Below are 24,941 nucleotides of genomic sequence, written 5' to 3' on the forward strand. Positions count from 1 at the left end.
TGAAAAAAGTGCAAAATTTTGAAATATTTATACTTTCATCGCATCTAAACGTTGTAGGACTCAGTTTCCTATTTGCTTTGCATTGTATTTTTCGTGATTGGTAGTGTGAGAGCGCCATGGCTTGTCAGACATAGCAACAGTAACTAAGGGGGGTGGGTCTTTGTGAAAGGTCAATTACTTCACATGACATGAATAAAACACCAAAATATAAAACACCAAAACATCATCACCCAGTTCACACAGAGCTTCTGAGAGCCTTATGCATGCTTCATGAAGGTGATCAAATAAACATGAGCCATATGGTGCATTACCAGTACAGCCCTGAGCTTTCATTACTCCTTAAGAAACAATCTGTACTAGTTTCATTGTGATACACAAAGGGTTCAAATTGTGAAGACTGTGCTGGCTGCATGTTTTCCACTGGTTTAGCATGAATGGTGAGCAATGCTTTGAAAAAGCACCATAAAATTGTCTTAAATGACGTATACATCTGTGTTATATAGTCCTCTGTAGTCATTCAGTAGATTTCGGAGAAACAGACTAAAATCTGAGTTGCTATTCACTATGAAACTGCCCTAGGTTAGTTGTCTAACCTTGGTTCACAAAACTGAATGATTCACTCACAAATCTGAGCTATGCAGAGCGAAGAGTTAGTATTCAGTCTCTCTTCAATGGAAAAGTGCAGCTTGGCTCAGTTTTCTAACGTCTTCTTTTTACAGTCTGTCATGCAGGCTTGAATAGGATGACATGAGTTTAGGGTGGTTCTTTTAAAGCACACATTAGATTCATGTTTTGGCTTTATTCATCATGATGACCTTCAGACGTACAATTTTCTGCAGTTATTACTGCTAGATTTTGCTGGCATGCAATAGGAAACTACCACAGCTGATAACATCCCTCATGTGCCCTGTCGTCTACTTATGCAATACCTTCAAGATATTGCAACATGCTTTTTTGAGAAATTGGCAAAAATTTTGGAACAGTTGGTGAAAAACATGCACTAAGAAACAGGCTTACCTTAAATCAGTGAGAAGCACCACAGCTGTGCTCTGAATGTTTCAGACTCAGATACATTATGAACATCTGCACCATCAGCAGGCAAAGCAGGAACCAGCCGCTCACTGCAAAATATGATTTTCTTACTCAGTGGTTTTTAGTACAAATATCTAAATCTGATTCAACATGCATTACTTGACTAGCAAAATGTACTTAAGACATCAAGTGCAGTTTTATGAAAAATGTATCAAAATTGGTTAATTTTGCCAACCTACAAGGTGTTTTTATATCTTTTTCAATGACAGATAATTTTTCTAATTCCAAGAAAAAAGGTCATTTATATTGTTATACTTTTTTTTTTTTTCAGAAAACAAAACCTAATCATATTTCATTATACTCCTCGGTGAAATGGATCTTGATTTTAAGAATGTTATTTAAGAAAAATATATTTGTACTAGATGTTAATATCTGCTTTATAAGTACTAATAAACAGCCAGTATGTAATATACATGATAATAAGCAACTAGTTAATAGTGAGAATTGGTTTCCAGACACAATTAGTAATTAAGAAAATCAGTGCTGTGTTCCCTGCACTGCTGCTCATGTAAAACACACAGTATGGATATATAATCCACAACTACACACTAAAAGAGCAAGAAACAGTCAATACTGAACTGAACTGAAATCAGATCATCACTGGGTCTCTCAATCGATCCACTCTGATGATCGATATTTAGCAGAGTAGCTTGTGTTTTGTTGTGAAAATGAAAACATGATTCTTTGTTATTAAAAATGGGTTTGTTGTAAATGAGCACAGTTAGTGGTGTGTGTCACTCACTGAGGGATTGAGCTCTACTTCCTCTGGTCACTTCCACAATGGAAAGCCCATTTTGCAGTGATGCATAATTACTCTCAGTAAATGATGTGCTCTTCTATAAATTCCAGGTAATATGATGAGTGTTTGGTTCTCCTGTAATGCATGAAATGCTTCTTCTAAGTAGCTCTTGAAAGGAGGCTATTTAGGCACGTTCAGACCAAGAACGATAACTTTAAAGATAACTATAACAACATCCACTCGTCAACGATAATGTTCTGTTCATTATAAACGTATTGCAGTTTTGTTGTCTGTCACTTTAACTGCTCGAGCTTTCGAAAGTGGATTCTGATTGGCTGCCAGAGTTTTTATCATTCATCGGCCAAAACATTTATCATTCTGGAAGTGATTCTGTGGATTCATGCCGTTATCGTTATTGGTGTGGACACCACTATTCTTTTACATTTACAATTATTTTTAAAACTATATCTTCTCATTGAACTAAACAATGCACCTCTAATGATAATTCTGACATCATTTATTCAGTATTTTATTCATTCTCTCTTCTGTGGAAAACAAAAGGAGTCCATAATGTGAAGTCATAAAGATGCGTGAGGAACTGTTGTTATTTCATTTTTGCACCAGGTTTGATATCAGTGATGCCAAACCCATTGGTTCTCATGAGTCTCATAACCTCATGCAGGTCGTTTTCTCTCTGCCTTTGTGTTCCATGGAAGAAATCAAGTCAAACAGGGTTGAAACCTCAAACCATTGACACTTCTGAGTGAACTACCTTTCATTCCTTGTTAGAAAACCTTTAGATGTCCTTTTTTGAGTTTTGGTTCCTCTGAAAGCATCTGCGTTCAGAAACCAGGCCTTGCTTTAAAATACGCCACTAGATTCTGAACATCACCAAACAGCTTGCGACCTCGATTCACCCCCTCTCAAACTCATATGGTAAAATCCTGTTCTCTCGGTCAGGAAATCAGGGCTCTGTTTTTAGAGCTGTCAGAGCCCACACACCCAGCGTGGGCGACATTTGCTGTGTGAAGGGAAGTACAGGCCTAAACCCTGTAATCTGGAGCTTCTGTCATCACTGAGTCACTCCCGGCCAGAGATCCCGTATCTCCTCAGACTCCAGCTCAAGTGAGCAGATGCTGAGCGCTCATCAGGACATTTTCCCCCTGGAAGTGCCGCCAATGTAGGATTTGTATCAAGCGCTCATTCAAAAAAACAACAGACAAAGTAAGAACGTTCGAAGGACTCAAGAAAACCCGATTCCCTGCATGTCATGTTGGTCGAAGATTACGGGGATTACCAGCTTTCAGTTTTACAATGACATCATTTTCACCAGTAATCCCTCAACAAGCCATTCTTCCCTACTCTTCAGCTTTCCTGTGTGGACAGAATTGCTCATATACGTATAAAATGTCCCGGGGATTTCCTGCACTGGTTAAATCTTTAGGTCACCAATCGAGCAAAATTATGCACTGCCAAGTTTGACATGAATGTATTGTCCTGTTCTGAGTAAGATTTATTATTTTCAGCAATGTGCTGGCAGGGAAAGTGAAAATTAATATCTTCAGATTATGTGCTATAAAAGTAAACTTATCTAACAAGCACAAGCTGTGTTGAAATATAATGGTCCCCGAATGACTCTCAGAAGGAAACTGATAAGAAGACAGAATGCGATAAGATCAAAAGTCAAGAGCATGCATTTCAGGAACATATCAATAAAAACAGGTCTGTCTAATTAAAAAAATGTACCCATTCATTTTGATTGTTATGTGTATTTTTATGCATGTCATTAGCAACATGTTGAACGCTAATGCAGTGGTTCCCAACACTGAGCCTTGAGGCACCCCAACACTGCACATTTTGCATGTCTCCTTTCTCTGACGCACCAATTTGAGGTCTTGGAGTGATGACCTGATTTGTGTGTTTGATGTTGGGGGGCCTCCAGGACCAGGGTTGGGATCCGCTGCTCTAATGAAATCAACTGCATATCAGTCTTTCTGTTTGTGTTGTTAAGTGGTTTTCTGTAAAATAGTCAGTCACTTGAGTTGCTCTCTTTCCGTCAGGATGCAGATAACGAAGCAGATTAAAAGGTGTTACAACAGAGCTGATCAACACTTCCTCAAGATCTGCAATCCATCAAATACACTTTAAATGCACTGTCACACCGAATGTATTTTTTTGCATCTATGAGTTTCTCACAAATACCTCACACAGACATCTTTCAAAAAACAATTTAATTTTAAAGGAGTCATGATATTTGACATTTAAGACATGTGAGTCTCCAGAGAGTGTGAGAAACACTGAATGGCTGTGACAGTGTTCAGCTTGACTGAGGCAAAAACACGTCTATAATGTGATGGAGCTGACTGAACACTTAGTGTAGGTAAAACAGGAAATCTGAGCTGCATTTTTACAGTTTGCTGAAAATTTAGATTTGCTATTACCATTTTATGTATACATATACATATTGTATTGGGTACTCGGTTAAATATTTGGAATATTTTCTATGTAAATCTATTCTATTTTCTGTATAACTGTAATGTTTTTGTCAAAATGTATGTTCACTAAGTAGCTGTATTCCACAAAAAGCATGGTTAGTGTTAGCGAAGAGGATTATTATAGTTAACTAAAATGAAAACTTTTTTTTTTTTTTTAATTCAGCTAGTTGACAAGGCAACATTTCACATTTTCATTTAGTTTACTCACTGTATTAAAATTAAAACTGAAATAAAAAACTTTATAGACATTTAAAAACTATGACAAAAATTATGAAAATAACTACATTACTAAAACTTTTAAGTTAAATAAAAAAACAGAAAATTAAGACTAATTAAAATTTAAAAATGTAAAATATCTAAATGATAATTAAAATATTAAGACTTTTGTCAAGTCACATTTATTTGTATATAGCACTTTCCAATATGGTTTCCAAGCAACTTTACAGGAAGTTACAGTCATGGCCAAAAATATCAACTACCTTGATAAATATGATCAAAGAAGGCTGTGAAAATTAATCTGCATTGTTAAACCTTTTGATCTTTTGAAAAAAATTCACAAAAATGCATCCTTTCATTGGATAATAATAATTTAAAATGGGGGGGGGGGGTATCATTATGAAATAAAAGTTTTGCTCTAATACACATTGGCCACAATTAACTGCAGCCTTTTATTCAATACTTTTTGAAACCTCCATTTGCCAGTTTAACAGTTCTAAATATTCTCCTATAATACCGTATTTTCCAGACTATAAGTCGCACTTTTTTTTTCATAATTTGGCTGGTCCTGCGACTTATAGTCAGGTGCGACTTATTTATAAAAATTACTTTGACATGAACCAAGAGAAATGAACTAAGAGAAAACATTACCGTCTACAGCCGCGAGAGGGCGCTCTATGCTGCTCAGTTCTCCTGTAGTCTACACTGAAGACATAGAGCGCCCTCTTGCGGCTGTAGACGGTAATGTTTTCTCTTGGTTCTTGGTTCTAAATAAATGCGACTTATAGTCCAGTGCGACTTATATATGTTTTTTTTCCTCTGATTTTTGGACTGATGCGACTTATACTCAGGTGCGACTTATAGTCCAAAAAATACGGTACCTGATGAGGTTTGAGAACACCTGACAAGAGATCAGAGACCATTCCTTCATCCAGAATCACTCCAGACCTTTTAGATTCCCATCTCCATGTTGGTGCTTCTCCTCTTCAGTTCACTCTTTTCGTTTTCTGTAGGGTTCAGGAGACAGAAATGGCCATAGCAGAAGCTTGATTTTGTGCTTAGTGACCCATTTCTGTGTTGTTTTTGAGGTTTGTGTTTGGATTATTGTACGGTTGGAAGATCCAAACATGGCCCATTATAAGATTTCTAAAAGAGTCAGTCACTTATTGATTTTTTATCTGTTGGTATTTGATAGAATCCATGATGCCATGTGTCTAAACAAGATGTCCAGGACCTCCAGCAGAAATAAAGGCCCACCGCATCGAAAATACAGCAGTATATTTCATTGTACACATGGGGTACTTTTTTATCTCTGTGTTCACCAAACCCATCTCGAGCTAATTTTTAGTTTCATCTGACCATAGAAGCCAGTCCTGTTTTAAATTCCAGTCATGTCTGATAACTGAATATGCTGGAGTTTGTTTTTGGATGAGCTAGGATAATTTTCCTTGAAACCCTCCCAAACAACATGTGGTGATGTAGGTACTGTTTGACAATTTTTTTTAAGGTTTTCTGACCCTGAGACTAATCTCTGCAGTTCTCCAGCTGTGGTCTTCTGAGAGTCTGTAGCCACTCAACTCTCCTTCTCACTGCACATTAGGACGATATAGACACACGTCCTCTTCCAGGCAGATTCATAACATTTTCTGTTGATTGGAAATTCTTAATTATTGCCCAGATGGTGGAAGTGGGAATTTTCACTGCTCTAGCTCTTTTCTTAAAGCCACTTCACCAATTTGTGAAACTCAATTATCTTTTGCTGCACATCAGAAATATATTCTTTGGGTTTTCTCATTGTGATGGATGATTAAGGGAATTTGGGCTTTGTTTTCCCTCCTCTTTATATTTCTGTGAAACAGGAAGCCATGGCTGGATAATTTTATGTTTATAATCACGCTGGAGTGCTCAAAATTGTGAATATGAATGCAAATATTCACTTCAGAGATATTTTACTCATAAGAATTTCTAGGGGTGCCAATAATTTTGTCCAACAAGTATTTGAGAAAAAAACTTTATTCCATAATGATATTTCCCCCCATTTTAAATTCTTATTATCCATTGAAAGGATACATTTTTGCGAATTTTTTAAATAAAAGATCAAAGGATTAACAATGCAGGTTAATTTTCACAGCCTTCTATGCTCATATTTACCAAGGGTGCCGATATTTTTGGCCATGACTGTATAATGCTTTAATAAGTTTGTGAGCTGGATGTTATAAGTACTGATGAGTACTATGAAATAAAGTAGTCCTCTGGATTTAGATCTAGCAATATGGTATTTAAAGTGTTGTCTAGCTGATAGTAGTGACCAGTCTTTGCTTTGTGTGATTCTACATTGAAATCAGATATATATGTCACATGTTAATTCCCATGCACCACTAGTTCCTTGACAAGTTGAAAGGATCACTGTCGAGTCTCACTGCCTTTAACTTCAGCAGGTGAGCTTTTGTTTCGCTCCTATTTTCTCAGTTTCTCTATTAGGGTCAGCCAAGATGCAGGATGTTTTGTCACTGCGTCTGACTGAGGGCAAATGACGTCAATGCAAACCCTCTATAACAAAAATACTGTACGTTTCAGTCCTCAAAAACTCCTCCTCTCTGCAGAAAAAGAGCATTTATTAAAAACGAGCTGCCAAAATGACTTTTTTTATACTTCCTCCCACTATGACACATGCGGAATGAGGTTGGAAAACACTCATGATTTGTGAATTTAGGACTGTGTTTTGGCCCCCAAAAATTCACTAACGTCATGTGAAGCTCAAGAAACGTTAAAAAATGGCATGCCATGACCTGTTTTAAATTGATCAGATACCCATCAGGAAACAATGAGCATTAGAGCAGCAGTTGCACTCGCATATAAGCGAAGATTTCCCATGCTTATTCATAATGTGTTTTGATTAAAGCCTGTAGGAATGTAGAAACGTATGAGCATGAATGCATGAGCTGAGTTTGAGACCTTGACCTCTTTCAGATGGGATGGCCATTCAAGTCTTCAAGACATGGCAGAAATAACTGTACTCTAGCTACAAGAAACGACTGTCTTCCTGAGAACAGCAGTGCATTTGATTAGAGCCAATGAGGGATAAAGCTGCAGTCAAAAAAGGGACACGAGACCAGTGTGCACTAGTGTGTTAGAGTCTGTGTAATTTATGTACTAGTGACAGTCAGAAGGAAAAAAAATGCTGGCCAGAGCCAATTCCAATTCCACCATCTGACTTCATCAATATTGACCAACGAGTAAAGGGTTGACTAGTTAACATGGTCCCGTCAGCCCCTGCTGTTGATCACATAACTTCACGACCATGAGGTCAAAATGCATTGTTTCCTACTTTTTCCATCTAAATATAGCCCTTTGTTCTGACAAATTAAAAATATGTGCAATATTTTGCAGGTTTCTTGAAGCTTCTTGGAGATACAGTTCTTCTGTATTAAAGGGATAGTTCATCCAAAAATCTAAATGATGTCATTAATAACTCACCCTCATGTCGTTCCAAACCCGTGAGACCTCCGTTCATCTTCAGAACACAGTTTAAGATATTTTAGATTTAGTCCGAGAGCTCTCAGTCCCTCCATTGACACTGTGTGTACGGTCTACTTGTCATGACTTCGATCTGATCAGCAGGTTTTGTTGTGTTTGACAGTTCACCATGTGCTCGTTGTCTTTGCCACTCCCTCCCCGTCGTTATCCTAATTTCTACCTGAGCTGCTGTCACACCTGTGACTTGTTTATTCCTTAACTCTCCCTCTTTTTGTGTAGTCTGGTGTCCAACCATTGTGATGTAATGAGCTACACTTTGTGACCTATAGTTAGTCTTGTCGTGTCTTGCTGTGTTTTCTTAGGCTCCAAGTTCAGTCTAGTGATTTCTGTTCACCTTCTCTGCTGCTTGCTCTCAGCCTCCTTCTGCTGCGTCTTCTGTTCCCTAGTTCCTGCCCTGATATCGCCAGAATGCTCAGTGCCCTACAAGAGACTCTCAGCTCCGACGTTGTGTCAGTACCGACGCTTGGACTGTGAGCCCTGGTCCTCATCAATTACCTTGCCTGGTGAAGGGGCTGGAGGCTCGTGTGACTGTACCCCTTATCCTTCCCCTAATCTCGGCCTTAGCTGAGGGGTGCTTGAGACTTTAAATAAATTTGGGTTGTACCTGCAAATTGAATCCGTGTGTTTCCCTGACAATACTGTCCATGTCCAGAAAGGTGAGAAAAACATCTTCAAAGTAGTCCATGTGACATCAGAGGGTCAGTTAGAATATTTTGAAGCATTTATTCAGCATTGTCTTTTCTTCCGTGTCTGTTGTGAGAGAGAGTTCAAAACAAAGCAGTTTGTGATATCCGGTTCGCGAACGAATCATTCGATGTAAATGGATCTTTTTGAACCAGTTCACCAAATCGAACTGAATCATTTTAAACGGTTCACGTCTCCAATACGCATTAATCCACAAATGACTTAAGCTGTTCACTTTTCTAATGTGGCTGACACTCCCTCTGAGTTCAAACAAACCAATATCCCGGAGTAATTCATTTACTCAAACAGTACACTGACTGAACTGCTGTGAAGAGAGAACTGAAGATGAACACCGAGCCGAGCCAGATAATGAACAAAACATTGACTCGTTCAGGAGTCAAGAACCGGTTGCATCGGTTTTCGGATCACCAGTAGTTCTTTTGGACAGTTCGAGTTAATAAACCGATTGAAGAAAATGGTTCACCGGCTCTTTAGCACTCGACGTAATGGCGTCATTGACGATGATTGCCCTTGATTCAAGCCTTCGGTTTACCTGGGCTCATAACATTAGCACAGAATCAGTTCAGAATCAATCACCAAAAGAATCAGTTCTGTTCAGACACTCTGTGTGTCGGTCTGCTTTACGCTGAATCACACATGCGCAGTATCATCAGCTCCTCGGTTCTCGAAACGGACGCGTCTGACAGAAACGGTTCTTGACTCAAGAATGCTTTAAGTCTGTCTCAGTGTGTTCGGTTTCTTCATGTCATTCCAGACAGACTGATGATGATCAGATCACATCTCTGTGTGCAGCACAAACATCTCACTGCAATATTACAATTAATGGCCAAATGAATGTTTGGAAATGTAAACTGATATTTACTACTGACATACGACAGCAAAAGATAGAAATTGTCAGGCTGGATTCAGTAGTGGATTACACAGAGCCTTTATTTAAGCAGAAGGGACAGAGCAGGTAAATGATCGTTCCACAGTCAGCTCGCATGGACGAGGAATGCCGTCACCCGTTCGAGAGACTGACATCAGCCGAAACACCGACCGGAGAGGTGAGGCCGGTGGGTCGGATCGCTAAACCAAGCGACTGCTTGCTCGACAGCCGAGACCAGGGTAATGATGAGAGCTGGAGGACTTCTTTGGAAACTGCATTCACGTGAAAGGAGGTGGAGCTTAAAAGCTACGAGCACTGGAGCCTGATGACAAGACACAACACGACAAGGTGAGTTAACTGACAAATTAGAAGATAGGAGCTATTGGTCTTTATTTTCATGACTATGAAAATTGTAGAGTCACACTGAAGGCATCAAGGGCTATTTGACCAAGAAGGAGAGTGATGGGGTGCTGCGCCAGATGACCTGGCCTCCACAGTCACCGGATCTGAACCCAATCCAGATGGTTTAGGGGTGAGCTGGACCGCAGACAGAAGGCAAAAGGGCCAACAAGTGCTAAGCATCTCTCGGGGAACTCCTTCAAGACTGTTGGAAGACCATTTCAGGTGACTACCTCTTGAAGCTCATCAAGAGAAAGCCAAGAGTGTGCAAAGCAGTAATCAAAGCAAAAGGAGGCTACTTTGAAGAACCTACAATATGACATATTTTCAGTTGTTTCACACTTTTTTGTTATGTATATAATTCCATATATAATTCCACATGTGTTAATTCATAGTTTTGATGCCTTCAGTGTGAATCTACAATTTTCATAGTCATGAAAATAAAGAAAACTCTTTGAATGAGAAGGTGTGTCCAAACTTTTGGTCTGTACTATATATATATATATAAAGAAGAAGCAAATATTTAATTGGAACACTGCAGTTGCATTCCTGTCTATGGGAGGATCAGAGAGCTCTTGGATTTCATCAAAAAGATTTGTGTTCCGAAGATGAACAGAGGTCTTACAGGTTTGGAATGACATGAGGGTGAGTAATTAATGACAACATTTCTGGGTGAACTATCCCTATAATAGCAATGGGTTTTTATAGTCACTAGTAAAGGGTGTGTGACTGAGATCATTCAGGTGCGAAACACATACGGTGTGGAATGAGTTAAGAGTTTTACTAGGATTAGTTGGGGTTTGTTACAGTGTGAATAACAGTAACTGATGTTTCCCGTAGCAGGCACCTCTCACAGCTGTTCCTCCATCTTGTCATGCCTTGTCAGGGCAATAATGGCGAAAGCATTTGACAGGAGGTGCAGATGTTCAGATGCTTTCAGATAATGGTCTGTGGTGCTGCAGAAACACGGGTGGCCCGGGGAAGTATGCAAAGCCTTTATCATCAGATGTGTCTTTTCATGGCTGATCTACAGGAAATGCATTTCACCCAGAGGTGCTCCACCTCGCACGTCATTGGCTCTCAGATGGGGCGTGTAAACTCTTCAGCTAAATGCTCAGACGGGTAACAACTTGTACTGAAGCTCAAAACACCCCTTCCTCCTGCCCACATTAAAAATACTGTAGTAAGGCCTATAGTGAGTCCATAAACTGCAGTGAATATTGTAGTAAACTGTAGTATTTACTATAGTAAACAATTACCGTACACTGTGGTATATTACAGTATTTATTACACTTTAACTTATATTTCAGCATACTGTAAAACTGACTATAGTGAGTTCATAAACTGTGGTAAATATTGTAGTACACTGTAGTATTAACCATAGTAAACTGTACTAAATTATACTGTAGTATATTATAGTATTTACTACATTTTTCTAACTTAAACTAAATCGTACTGTAGTACTGACTATAGTGAGTTCATGAACAGTAGTAAATACTGTAGTAAACTGTACTGAATTATAGTATACTGTAGTATATTATAGTATTTATTAAATTTTGTTATCTTATCCTTTAGCATACTGTAGTGCTGACAATAGTGAGTTCATAACTGTGGTAAACTTATGTTTTTACTATAGTAAACTGTAGTAATACTGAAGTGTAGTCTATTATAGTATGTAGTACGCTTTATTAATTTATACTATATCATAATGTAGTATTAACTACATTGATGATCAGTGACTTACTATAGGATATATGGTGCGGACTGTACTCTTCTAAACTGGTACTGATAGATATCATTTGTATCGTTGTCTAAAGGACATTTTGTAAAGCTAACAATAATATAACCTTTTTTTTAAATAATAATTTAACCACATGACAACAATTATCAGTGCTGGTGCACCATTTCTTGTGCTAATATATTAAGTTGGTAACACTTTATTTTAAGGACCAAATATCCCTATATACTAATTGCTTAATATCATGCATATTACTGGCATATTGGCTGTTTATTAGTAATACATATTAAGCACATATTAATGCCTTATTCTGCAATAGCATATTCTAGATCCCTCAAACCACACCATACCTAAACTTAACCACTACCTTACTAACTATTCAATTCAATTCAATTCAAGTTTATTTGTATAGCGCTTTTTACAATACAAATCGTTACAAAGCAACTTTACAGAAAATTATGTTTCTACAATATTTAGTAGTAGCTAGTAGTTTGTGCACGTTTGACAGGATTTTAGAAAAAGAAAAATAATAATAATAATACAAGACGTAGTCAGCTAGATGATGAACTATCAATATTATTAATTAATAGTAATTATAGGATGCAGTCACACATGTAGCAATAATTGTTAGTTCTGTTTGTTGATTCAAGGTTAGCATCATCTGGGGTCCTCTGAGGGTCAGCATCATCTCTTCTCAGGTGTTCTGGATCCAGACTGGAGCTTGTGTAAATCCTAGTTACCACGGGATGTAAATCCTGTGGCAAAACATAGAAACAAAATAGAGACATCATTAGCATAGCTGCTGATCCAACAAAGTAAAATTAGTTTAACCCAAGCTAAAGAATAAAAATGCAGATGCAACTACACTCACAATTTAAGAGATACATTATTCGAATGCTTGGTGAAAGAGATGCGTTTTTAATCTAGATTTAAACAGAGAGAGTGTGTCTGAACCCCGAACATTATCAGGACTATGCTGGTAAGGTATGTTTTGAAGCTGGGATGATGGTTTGAGCTGGTCCTTTGTTGGTTTAAGCTGGTCCTTTGCTGGTTTATGATGGTCCTTAGCTGTTCATGTGGTGGTCTTAAGCTGGTCGGACCAGTTTAGGACCAGCTTAAACCAGAAAAGGACCATCATAAACCAGCAAAGGACCAGCAAAGGACCATCATAAACCAGCAAAGGACCATCAAAGGACCAGCTTTAACCAGCAAAGAACCAGCAAAGGACCATCATAAACCAGTAAAGGACCAGCAAAGGACCAGCTCAAACCATAATCCCATCTTCAAAACATATCTAACCAGCAAAGGACCATCATAAACCAGTAAAGGACCAGCAAAGGACCAGCTCCTTTGCTGGTTTATTGAAGATAAACCAACTTCAATAAAGTTTATTGAAGATAAACTTTGATATTGGCATGGCAAAGTTTAAAATAGGTTTCAGAATGTTTTAGAATAATGCGATCATGTTTCTAACAAGTTTAAAAACTTTGCTAGCATGACAATGAATGTTTTAGCACATTGTTAAATGTCTCAATCATGCTTTAAAACTTTTCTAGCATGTTTTTAGCACAATGCTAACGTTTTAGACACATTGGGCCCCCTATTTAACGATCTAAACCCAAAGTGTAAAGCACATTGCAGAGGTGCACTCAGGGCGTGTCCAAATCCACTTTTGCTATTTTACCATAGCTTTACCATTTTACCTATAGTGACCATAGCTTGAAAGCTTTAGTTATTGTAATAAAATCTGAGCTGAGCAGAATCAGAAGAATAACAGTTAGCTTAAATAGTAGATCAGTAGGTTTTTTTTGTTTGTCAATGATTCCTCAAATCCTGTGTGATGTTGAGGATAGTGATCAGATTCACCAATTGTACCTCTTGAACACCAGACAGGAACCACACAGAACACCATAGCAACCACATAACAAAACCCTGGCAACCATCCACATTACCCTGATGGCTTCTTTGGCATGAATCAACACCAATCAAATCTTCTTCAGAACATGTACAATTCTCTTGTGAGATTCAAAAATCATCATCATTATGAAAGTCAACTGGTGAAAGATGAGGACAAACTAGTCTGAGCTCGTCTCCACCATGCACGCTGTTTGAACTGAATGAACTGCCACCCAACTCAATGGAGTCATCGTGCCAGCAACAACAGGAGTAATTAACCACAACAACTTCAATAAAGCTGTCATCTTTCAGTGGCATTTTGTGCAAACACATCATCGCACTGGGCTCAGACTGAGAAATATCGATGAGTAAATCTGTGAAAATGAACACACACTGTATGTGGGTGTTTGGGTCCAAGCAGTCATGTTCTTATCAGAGGAAAAGCAGGTCAGTGGCTGTGAGCGGTGACTGGGAGTGGTGCATGGATTGCTGAATAAAGCTGGGTTAAAAATACTACACCAGTGTGTGTGTGACAAAGAACGTGAGTCATCAGCCGCACCTTACATAACTTCATTTCTCTTCTGATTGTACTGACTTGAATGTCTCTCATGGCCACGTCTGCTGATTTGGTCTCTGAAGGGGCATGATAACCCAAGTGAAAAATAAATATACTAAAAAGTATTTAAAGTACGTACATTTATTTCATGCAAATACATTTACATATTTATATGCTTAATAAAAATACTCTGCAATTGTATTTTTGGTATACTAAACTGGTATAAGTCTGCTAAACTGAGACAACTAATCTTGTGCTTAATGCACTTTAGTGGTGTGGGAGTAGTGCTGAATATATTTGTATATTTGATTGAGCTTAAGTGGAACTCTACTTCAGGTACACTTTAAATATCTCACATGTAAAGAACGATATTACTCAGAGATCATACAGTCATCATCAATAGTGAATTTAAAACATATTAGGTAATGTGCATTGTACACAAGTAGTACTCCAAACTAGTTTTAATTATAATTTCGGCGTCAGTACTTGAGCGACGTGTCAGTAAATATAATAATAGATGTAAACTATACTAATATAAAATACATTAATTTTAAAATATATTTCTTGTTTACTAGGGAACAGTCAGGTGTCTCACTCTTAAGAGGCTAAACCTGCTCTACTTTCCACTTGTGTTACAATACAGAAACATCCTATATCTTTTTTACACGGTAGAATGCGATCAGTGGCTTAACTAGGTCGCTCAGTGCTGTGGATCTGTGTCCCATACAGCTGTTTCTTTGGGAGGATCTGCCTGGCGCTCATTCAGATCAACTGTCTCCATTCATTCTGCCTCTCGGCCAATCAGAGCGCATGCTCTCGAGAACGCATCAGCGGCATTCCTCCCTCCCCAACATTGTCCTGCATTGCGGTTGGCTCGCCAGCAGAGCAAGAGCTGGATTCAGAGCACCTCTATCAGTGTGCATCTGTGTGCCATTGAACAGCCCTCAGAGGAAGGAGAATGTCAAGGGCTTGGGAGGGGACTAAGAGGGCCCTGTTTGCCCCTGCTGCATGTGTGTTTTTGGCAGAAAAGCCCTCTGAGCCCAGCGTGAGCTAAACTCAGGCGCACCGCCAACGTGCTGCTTTAACAAGGCTTTCGTTTCAGAAGAAAGAGGAAGCTGAAGGCACTGATTACAGAACAGGCCTGCACTGTAATGACATCCAAATGTCCCTGGCTAACCACTGCCTCTGCCACGGAGGGCTCGCTTTCCCAAACCCCCTCTAGAGACGTTCTGTAACATGAGCCGGCTCGCAATTTCATCTCTCTAACAGAAGCCACATGTGCAGACAGAGACTCGAGTGCTGCTGTGGACGTTTGCTCCAGCAAACACAGAAGACTACAGAAAACAAAGACACGATTCTGAATGCAACTTCATTTTTTAATCAACATTTGATTATTGTGTTCTATGATTATTGCAGATAGTGGCCCAAAGTCTTTGCCTTTTGGTGAAATTCACCAGTTTGGAGCACAAAAGCAGTCCTACGTACACAAAAGATCATTTAAAGATATTCTTGTGTTAAATGAGAAAGAATCAAGTAGACATTACAAACAATAGTGTTTTTTGTTTATGCAGTGAAAATAATTGGTAACCGAAACAGCTTAGTTACCAGCAGTCTTCAAAACACCTTCTTTTATGTTCCACAAAAGAAAGTTAACACGAAATAACATGAATTCTTGCATTTTTATGTGTTAGAAATACAAAAGCCTTCCAAAAAAGACAAAGCTTTGAGCGAATAATATTTATTTAACCTTTATTTAACCAAGTAAGTCAATTAAGAACGGGTTCTTATTTTCAATAACAGTGTGGCAGGAGAATTAAAATCTCCTGAGAAACATACAAACATACATTACAATACATGAAGCACTTAAAAAAAGAAAATGATCTCAGTTAAAACATTTACACAACACAACATTCCCTTTAAAAGGATCTGTGTATGTGTAACCCTTCGTATGACCTTCAGTGCAGTGTTCATCTTATGGTTGGAGTGAAACCCGGAGGACTGTGGGATGTTTGTGGCGGTGTATAGATGAAAGAGCAGTGTGTGTGTAGTGTGGCCGAGGCTCTCTGGGATTGGGTTTAGTCTCTCGGCGGACCTGTTATGTAAAAGAGAGAAGAGACAGAGATGCTGTAAACGGAGCTCTGGAGACGTTTCTAGATGCGCTGCTTCATCTCAGTCTTATATAAAGTGTTATAGATCCTATTTTAAACAATTCGACTGTACATATTTCAAGAATGTTTCGAGCTTGTAAGGTTGAATCAGGTTGTTGTTCTTGGTTTTAGGCCCACAGGACTGCTGTGAAAGCACGTTTGATCAGAAATCACTAAGTTTTTCAGAAAGAGGGGGTTTTGTCGCTCCGCTGAGTTCACCGCTCTAAATTTAGACCATTGAAGTCCCTGCATATCGTTAGAAGGGAAGGCAAGCCAGGCCCGAGCTGGAGGAAGACGCTATTAATAGCAGCGAGGGATTGTTTCGGCTTCACTAGAGAATAGCTGAGCTTCCACAGAGAGAGAGATGACAACCTTTCGAAAGGATCTCACTGAGTCACGGTCAAAGCTGTGAGTGACCATTTAACCAGATCTGGATGTATGTTCACAGAGACAAATCACCAGTTACCCACAGATTCCACAGAGTTCAGCTGCTGTGATGCATTACTCGATGTGAAGTCACGTCTGTGTGATCGGACACATTAGTGTGTGTTTCCACTGACATCTACTGGACACTGCACTGCATCAGGAGACCGATTCCTTTTTATTATTTTATTGTCATGACAAAGAACATACAAAAGTCAATGCCAGTGGTAAGTTAAATCTAAAAGAAAGACACAAACATACAAGGTTACGAAAAACAGAGAACAGAGAAAAGGGCTTAGCACCTTGAAACATGAACAAGAAAAAAAGTCTATCGAACACAGTGGTCCTTGACTTCTTTAGCAAAGTTGTGATGCCCAAATAAAACATCTTTGTATAAGAAAGAAGAAAAAGCATGTACAAAAATACAGAAATCCTTCCAAAATAAGGTGTGTGCTCTATGAGACATAGATTCATATTCAACCCAATAAAAGGAACCCTAAGATTCATGTTTATAAATAATATCACCATCATTCCAAATCAAATAACCATGAGGACTAAAATTATGTTTATAAATTAGATGCCACGTCAAAAGCACTTGTGTCTGAAAATTCAATCATATAATTTAGTGATATGGTAATTAACAAGTAATAACCTTAGAGAAAACAATATTAGGAAGAAAATTTCCAAAATTAATCAGAGATCGTTAAGTGCTGATTTAAAGAAGCAAAATCTAATATTAATTATAATTTAAACCACACATTTATAAATGAACTGAAAAGTTTACACACACCTTTCAGAATCTGCGAAATGATTATTATTTTACTAAAATAAGAGGGATCATACAAAATGCATGTTATTGTTTATTTAGGAATAAGATATTTCACATAGAAGATGTTTACATATACTCCACAAGAGAAAATAATAGTTAAATTTATAAAAAAGTGATTCTTGTTGTTAGGTGAATGATCCACAGCTGTGTTTTTTGTTTATTGATAGTTGTTCATGAGTCACGAGTTTGTCCTGAACAGTTCAACTGTCTGCTGTTCTTCAAAAAACTCCTTCAGCTCCCACAAATTCTGTGGTTTTCCAGCACTTTTGTGTATTTGAACCCTACAGTTTCTACAGTTATGGTTACTTCTGTGAACTCATAACACATCGGTTTCTCTTCAGACAGTGCTCTTGTTATTTAGTTTTACTCTAATAACAGAGAGAATACAAAAAGAATAGAGTAGCTAGTGTTAGTTTAAAAAAGAACAGAATTATAATAGAGTGCTAGTTAGAGAGTCCACTAAAGATGGGAGAGATGTGTTTGGAGCCGATTCTTGAAGATGGCTCAGCTGTAATTAGTTATTTTTTACCCAGTTCGGACGAACACAGTGCTAGCTTCAGGGGATGTGAGGTACATAGGAACGCTGTACAAATTCAGAACGTCAGGATGCAGGAGGGAATATCATATGCCGAGGCTGTTAAAAAGGTTAAACAGACAGAAGTTGGGCAAGGAAATGGTACATCAGTTTTAATGAACAAGAACAGTAGGCCTTCATCGCAACACAAATTAAATGAAGACTTTCTAAAAATTGGAAAAGTTGAGTTCATGGCTTTTCTAGCTGAGGTAATAAACTGTGCTGCACAAACTGAAAGCAGAACTGAGAGGATAAAAATCATAATCAAGGCAGCTGAAAAACATCTTCAGATTGAGGGAGTTACTCTGGAACAAGTCAATGAAAAACTTAAGGGTCAAATAGCAGATACACAGGCATCACATCTTAATGGTAATATCAGTTCTACAGTGGAATGCAAGGAGCTTAATCTCTAATGGGGAAGAATTTAAAAAGGTGATAGATGATAAAGAATTCAAACCTCATGTAATATGCATTCAAGAGGTTGAAACTGTCACGATCGGTGTTACGGAAAACACAGGAGAGAGAACCAATTGCGAGTACGTCTTTAATAAGGGGTAATCCAAAGAGAATACACAGTCCAGGCATGAGTCGTAACCAAAAACATCCATCCAAACATAAACCAAACGAAGACAAGGCAAGGGCAAGAACTGACGGACATGAATTAATATACAACATTAAACAAGGACTCCGTGACTAAGACTCAGACAGACCAGGTATAAATACACAAAAGGATAATGGGGAAACAGGAGACAGGTGGGGAAACAATCAATTAACTAAACAAGGAGGAAGGTGACCAAATAAGGAGACAGGAAGTGATAATATGATAAACACCGTGGGAACTGAGGACACCTAGTGGGAACCCAGGGAACACAACCCAGACACTGTGACAGAAACATGGTTGAAATCACATTTAGATTTAGTAATACAAGGTTATATATCTATTCGAAGAGATAGACAGACACGTAATGGTGGAGGGATGGCAATATTTGTTAGAAATGAAATTTCACATAGGGTTATAGAAGTGAGTGAGGAATATGAATCAATCATAGTAGAGGTGTTTTTAAAAGGACAGAGTATCAAGGTGATTAATTATTATAATCCTTGCAATAGACTTCATCAAAAAGTGATATGGTGTGGGGATTTTAGTGCGCAGAGTACTCTTTGGGGAAGTGATAACACTGATCATAATGGTAAGATAATAGAAGAAATTATGGATTTGAAAGGTATGGTGTGTATGACTGATGGTAGAGCTACTAGAATTGACTTGGGTCGGGGAAGCTGTTCTTTTATTGATCTAACATTGGTGTCAGAAAGTCTAGCAGGGGTATGCACGTGGAGTGTTTGGGAGGACTGTTGTAAAATAGGTGTAGATGTTTGTGAAGATTTAGAGGAAAAGATAGGTAGATGGAAATTTAAATCCGCAAATTGGGAAGCATTTAAATATATTACTGATGTTAAGTTTCAAGAGCTGAGCATAAATGAGGAAATGGAGGATGTGGAAGAATATAATAAGAAATTGTGTGAAGTATTGTACAGTACAGCTGAAGAGGTTATTGGGAAGAGTAAAGGGGAAATAAGAAAGAAATCAGTACCATGGTGGACTGAATTATGTAAAAAAGCAATACAAGCCAGAAATAAGACTTTTAAAAAGGTTGGGAAGACGTTTATATTTGATGATTTTATCTTATATAAAAAAGCACAAGCGAATGTGAGGAGGGTAATTAGAGATGCTAAAAAAAATGACTGGAGGAATTCTTGTAATTCTATAGGGGAGGAGGTTAGTGTCAGTGAGGTATGGGGTGTGTTAAGAAAGATGGGTGGTTTTAAGAGACATTTTGAAATGCCTGTGTTAAATAACGGGGAAAGAATAGCTGTGACTAATGCTGATAAAGCAGAAATGATAGCAGAGGTGTTTGTTAAAGTACATAGCAATAATAATATATCAGAAGAAATGAAAATAAATAGAGGAAAAGGTATAAAGGAACATCCAAATATTAGGATTGAGAAAAGGCCTTCCGATGTACATCTTGATGTGGGATTCTCATTAAATGAATTAAAGAGAGCTGTTGAGTCCAAAAAACTTCGCCAGGAAAGGATGAGATATGTTATTTGATGATCAAAAATGTATCTGAATTTTCTCTGAATTTTTTATTGCGTCTTTTTAATAAAGTGTGGAGATCAGGGAGACTTCCTTCTGCATGGAAACACGGTGTTATTATTCCTGGTTTAAAGCCAGCCAAGAACAAGCATAATGCTGAAAGTTATAGACCTATGAACGTATGATTGTGTGTAGATTAAACTATATATTATATATATATATATATATCAGAGTGGATTCCATACAGGACGAAGTACATTAGATGCTGTTATTAATTTAGAAACAGACATAAGAAAAGCTCAAGTTAATAAAGAGGTGGTAGTAGGTATCTTTTTTGACACTGAAAAAGCATACAACATGCTCTGGAAGGAGGGGCTGTTAAGAAAATTTGAACAATTAGGAATTGAAGGCATAATGTTTAACATAATGATTAAAGATTTTTTACTTAATAGACCTGTTCAGGTAAGGGTTGGGGCTTCATATTCCAGGATATATAAAAGAGATAATGGTACTCCACGAGGAAGTGTGTGCAGTCCAGTATTGTTTAATATCATGATAAATGTGTTGTTTAAATGTGTTCCAAAATGTCAAAATAGATATAGGAAGATCTCTCTCTGCTGACGATGGAGCGATATGGAAAAGGGTCGTAATGTATCTCATGTGACAAGAGTCATACAATCAGCGGTTAATGAAGTGGAGAAATGGGCGAACAAATGGAGTTTTCGACTTTCGGTGACTAAAACTCTGGAATCATATTCCAGAAATAAAAGTGAAGTTATATGGACAAGTACTTAAACGAGTTAAAGATATAAGATATCTAGGAATATGGATGGATTCCAGGTTGACCTTTAAGATACATATTCAGAAGTTGATTGATAAGTGCAAAAAAAGTAATAATATACTTCGATGTCTAAGAGGAATGGAATGGGGAGCTAGTAGGAAATCTTTATTAAGAATATATAGTGCACTGATTAGGTCAGCAATTGATTACGGATGCATCACTTATGGATCTGCTTCTAACTCCTTGATTAAAAAAGTAGAAATTGTTCAGGCACAATCTTTAAGAATATGTAGTGGAGCTTTCAGATCTTCTCCAGTATCAGCCATACAAGTGGAGGTGGCAGGAATGCCTATAAGTTTACGAAAATTGAAATTAACTATGAATTATTGGATAAATGTAAAAGGGCATTCAGAATTACATCCTGTAAAGGACATATTAAACTAGCAACTTGAGATGCTACGATTTTAGGTATTACAGAAATCTGAGTTAGTCCCTCTGTTGTAATGCCGAATATTCCTCCTTGGATGCTTCCTATGCCTCAAATAGATTTTCATCTTCAATATATGGTTAAGAATGAGAAAACAATATCTAAGGAGTTTGTTGTTCAACAATATCTAGATCAAAATGACTGTTCAATGCTCCATATCTTCACAGATGGCTTCTTAAGATCCTAGATCAGGAAATTCATCTGCAGCTGTATATATCCAAAGATTACAAGTCAAAATTCAGAAAAGGATAACTAATTTTGTATTAGTCTAGAGCTAATAGCAATTTTATTAGCTATTCAATGGGTGGAGGAAGTTAAGCCTACTAGGGTAGTCATCTGTACTGATTCCATGTCAGCTTTAAATAGTTTAATAAGTGAACAATCAACATCAAGGAAGGATTTCATCTATGAAGTACTTATAAATCTTCTTAGGATTCAGGAAATGGGTATAGACCTGAGGCTCCTATGGGTACCTGCACATGTAGGAGTACTAGGGAATGAGATAAACGTTGATTAACTGGCCAAACAAGCATTGAAATGTATGAATGCTGAGGTACAAATTCCACTGAGCAAAGCAGAAATATAAGGAAGAATTAAAGAACACATGAATAAAAAGTGGCAGGAAATATGGGACAGTGATTTAAAGGGCAGACACCTATACAATATTCAAAAACAAGTTGGCAAGGGGAGAATATGTTTTAACAATAGAAAAGAAGACATAATAATTACTCGACTTCGAATTGGACATTCTGGTTTAAATCATTCATTATTCACAATAGGGAAACATCAGTCAGGATTATGTACAACATGCAGTAAAGCAGAGCATATTGAGCATGTACTTCTACATTGTGCATTATATTCCAAAGAAAGAGAAGAGTTATTTAAGAAACTGAGAAACATGGGAATAATAAATTGTACTATATCAAATCTGTTAAGTTGTGCCTCAGAGCAGACAAGTAGGCTACTATGAGAGAAATTCTTAGGAATCTGAAGATAACAGGATTGGAAAGCAGAATATAAATTTCATATTAATACCTACTTTATTTATGTAATTATTATTATTTAGTTATGTATTTATTTATATTTAAAAAAATTTTTTTACTTCCTTCCCGTTAATGCTTCATACTCCAGTCCAGTTGGTGGCGGTAATACACCATAAGTTGGCTTGTCAACCGCCATTAAATCATACAACCATCATATATTAAATTTTGTAACACTGATCTTAAAATATATTTTGAAACCCTTTCTAATATAAAATCACAAAATAAGAAGCTTTTAAAAACAATACAAATTCTAAAGCTTTTCAAATTTATGTAATTGCCCTAATGCAGTTTTTATTTTTTTAATTTGTAGCTTTTTTGTCTTCTTATTTTTATTTGTTTTTGTTTATATGTACGTTTGTATTCAATTGTAATTTTTGTTGTTGCTGCAGTTATGTTTTGCATGCTTTGAGATGTGCAATGTTTTTCTGTTCACATTAAGTCTTTGTGTGATGGAACTGAATAAATAAATAAAAAAACACCAACAATTTTTTTTAAATTAAATCATACAAGAAGAAGAAGAATGTGTCGCGTTTTGTCGTACGTCACATCCGGCGAAGGGGACTCTTATCTCCCACGGTGCCTTGCGGTCTCTCTCTCTCTTCCGGTTGTCGTGCGCTTCGTGTGGCAGGTACTGAGTGTGTCTCCGTATAAACTAAATCTGCATCAATCCTCCAGAGATGGAGAGTGTTATTGAATACTGAGTTCATTGTTGTGTTGAGTGTGTGTTAGCACGCAGCGCGCGAGCGGTATTAACCCGAGCGCGCGCGGATTGTGTAGTTAATAGTGAACTAGAGAGTCTGCTATGAGCTAGCTGCTAGCATGGCTCTCAGATTTGTGTTTACTTTCAGACGCATGTTAAACTGATGCTGGATGTGAAAGCGATGTGTTGTGTGTTTTCTGAACGTGCTTTTCTTTTCCTCCTCCAGCAGATCGCGATCAGAAATGGCCAAGTCGAAGAACCACACCACACACAACCAGTGTAAGTGTGTGTGATGTGTGTGTGTGTGTTAGTGGTGAGGATGTTCAGCTGATCTCTCTCTCTGTGTGTGTGTGTGCAGCTCGCAAGTGGCACAGAAACGGCATCAAGAAGCCGAGGTCTCAGCGCTACGAGTCTCTCAAAGGGGTAAGATCTCTCTCTCTGTGTGTGTGTGTGTGTGATGGATGCTCGTGAATGATCTCCGTCTGGCTTCATCTGAGCTGCAGGAACTGTTCCTCGTCCTCGAGCTGAGATGATCTGTGATGCTGATTAGCTGTTAATTAACGATAATTTAGGAATGAACACTCCATGAAGAGTTTAAGCGCATGTTGTACTCTATATCAAGAAAAACTTAACTATCTTCACAAACTCGTGCGGTTTGGCTGTTCGTTTACATGACATTGGGTTCTGGGTCTGAAAACTCTTGTCTCTGTAAATGACGAAGCTGTGAGTTTGTGGAAATGAAGTCATGTTTCTTGTTAAGACTATAGGAACAGACACTTAATGTGTTTTCTTTACAAACAATAGAGATGTAATATTAATCTAAATGAGATCGCAATGGGTAACACTGCTAGAAGATTTGTCATCAAAATGAAATTTACTTAATAGTTAACTAGCTCTAAAAACTATAGCCGCAGCATTTCAAGATGTTCAGTGTTTGTGGAACAGATGTTGGTTATAATTCTCTGGCCAGCCATTGGTCAGTCAGCAGAGAGCTCCGCCCACACGGCTGAGCCTTCAGTGTTTATAATCAACTGATGCTCAGTACATGGCTTAAACATGTGACTGGAATGAAACACTACAGTGTTGCAATAAATCTGAAATGCAAGAGTGAATTTCTCACGTGTCGTGTGTTCTTCCAGGTGGACCCTAAGTTCCTGAGGAACATGCGCTTTGCCAAGAAACACAACAAGAAGGGGAGGAAGACCATCGCCAAGAGGGAGGCTTCCAAATAGATGAGGATAGACCCCAGAGAGTCAGCAGTGTACAGATGTTCTCCAGAAGGACCTCATACCATCCACAATAAAGCCATGCTTTGACTAAGAGTGTCTGTCTGTCTCTTGATTGATGCATATAAACACACAGTGAGAGGAAAGTGGTGTTTCTGGAGGTTCGGTGATGAGATCACGAGCAATGGCTTTACTGGGAGTACTCTCTCCATTAACACACACGTTTGCTTTACCTGCAGAAACACAAGTTCATTCGCTCTGGTGTGCTTCCAGACCCCCGTCACTCAAACAAGTTACACTAAAAAAAAAATTATTTCTAAAGATTTCATTATACAGGTCTAAAAAGTAGAGTGTGACATGATCTGTTTGACTTGTTCTACAAAATCAAAATA

At 37.9% G+C, this 24,941-nt stretch overlaps 1 protein-coding gene across 2 annotated transcripts in view; it reads left to right on the forward strand.

Moving 5' to 3' along the window:
* The window catches only part of rpl29 (ribosomal protein L29), a 49,835-nt gene extending 25,192 nt beyond the window's left edge, over positions 1-24,643 (forward strand). The window contains exons 2-4 of one of the 2 annotated variants that reach the window (XM_059537343.1): positions 23,555-23,602; positions 23,682-23,746; positions 24,463-24,643. In XM_059537343.1, coding sequence (XP_059393326.1) covers positions 23,566-23,602; positions 23,682-23,746; positions 24,463-24,555 — 195 coding nt within the window. In that variant the 5' untranslated portion in view covers positions 23,555-23,565 and the 3' untranslated portion in view covers positions 24,556-24,643. Of the gene's footprint in view, positions 1-23,472; positions 23,603-23,681; positions 23,747-24,462 lie in introns of those variants that run through there. The other variant, XM_059537342.1, reaches the window with a different exon arrangement.
* The last annotated feature ends 298 nt before the right edge of the window (positions 24,644-24,941 follow it).

This window comes from Carassius carassius, chromosome 44 (genome assembly GCF_963082965.1).
Source record: "Carassius carassius chromosome 44, fCarCar2.1, whole genome shotgun sequence".
NCBI classification, from domain to species: Eukaryota; Metazoa; Chordata; class Actinopteri; order Cypriniformes; family Cyprinidae; genus Carassius; species Carassius carassius.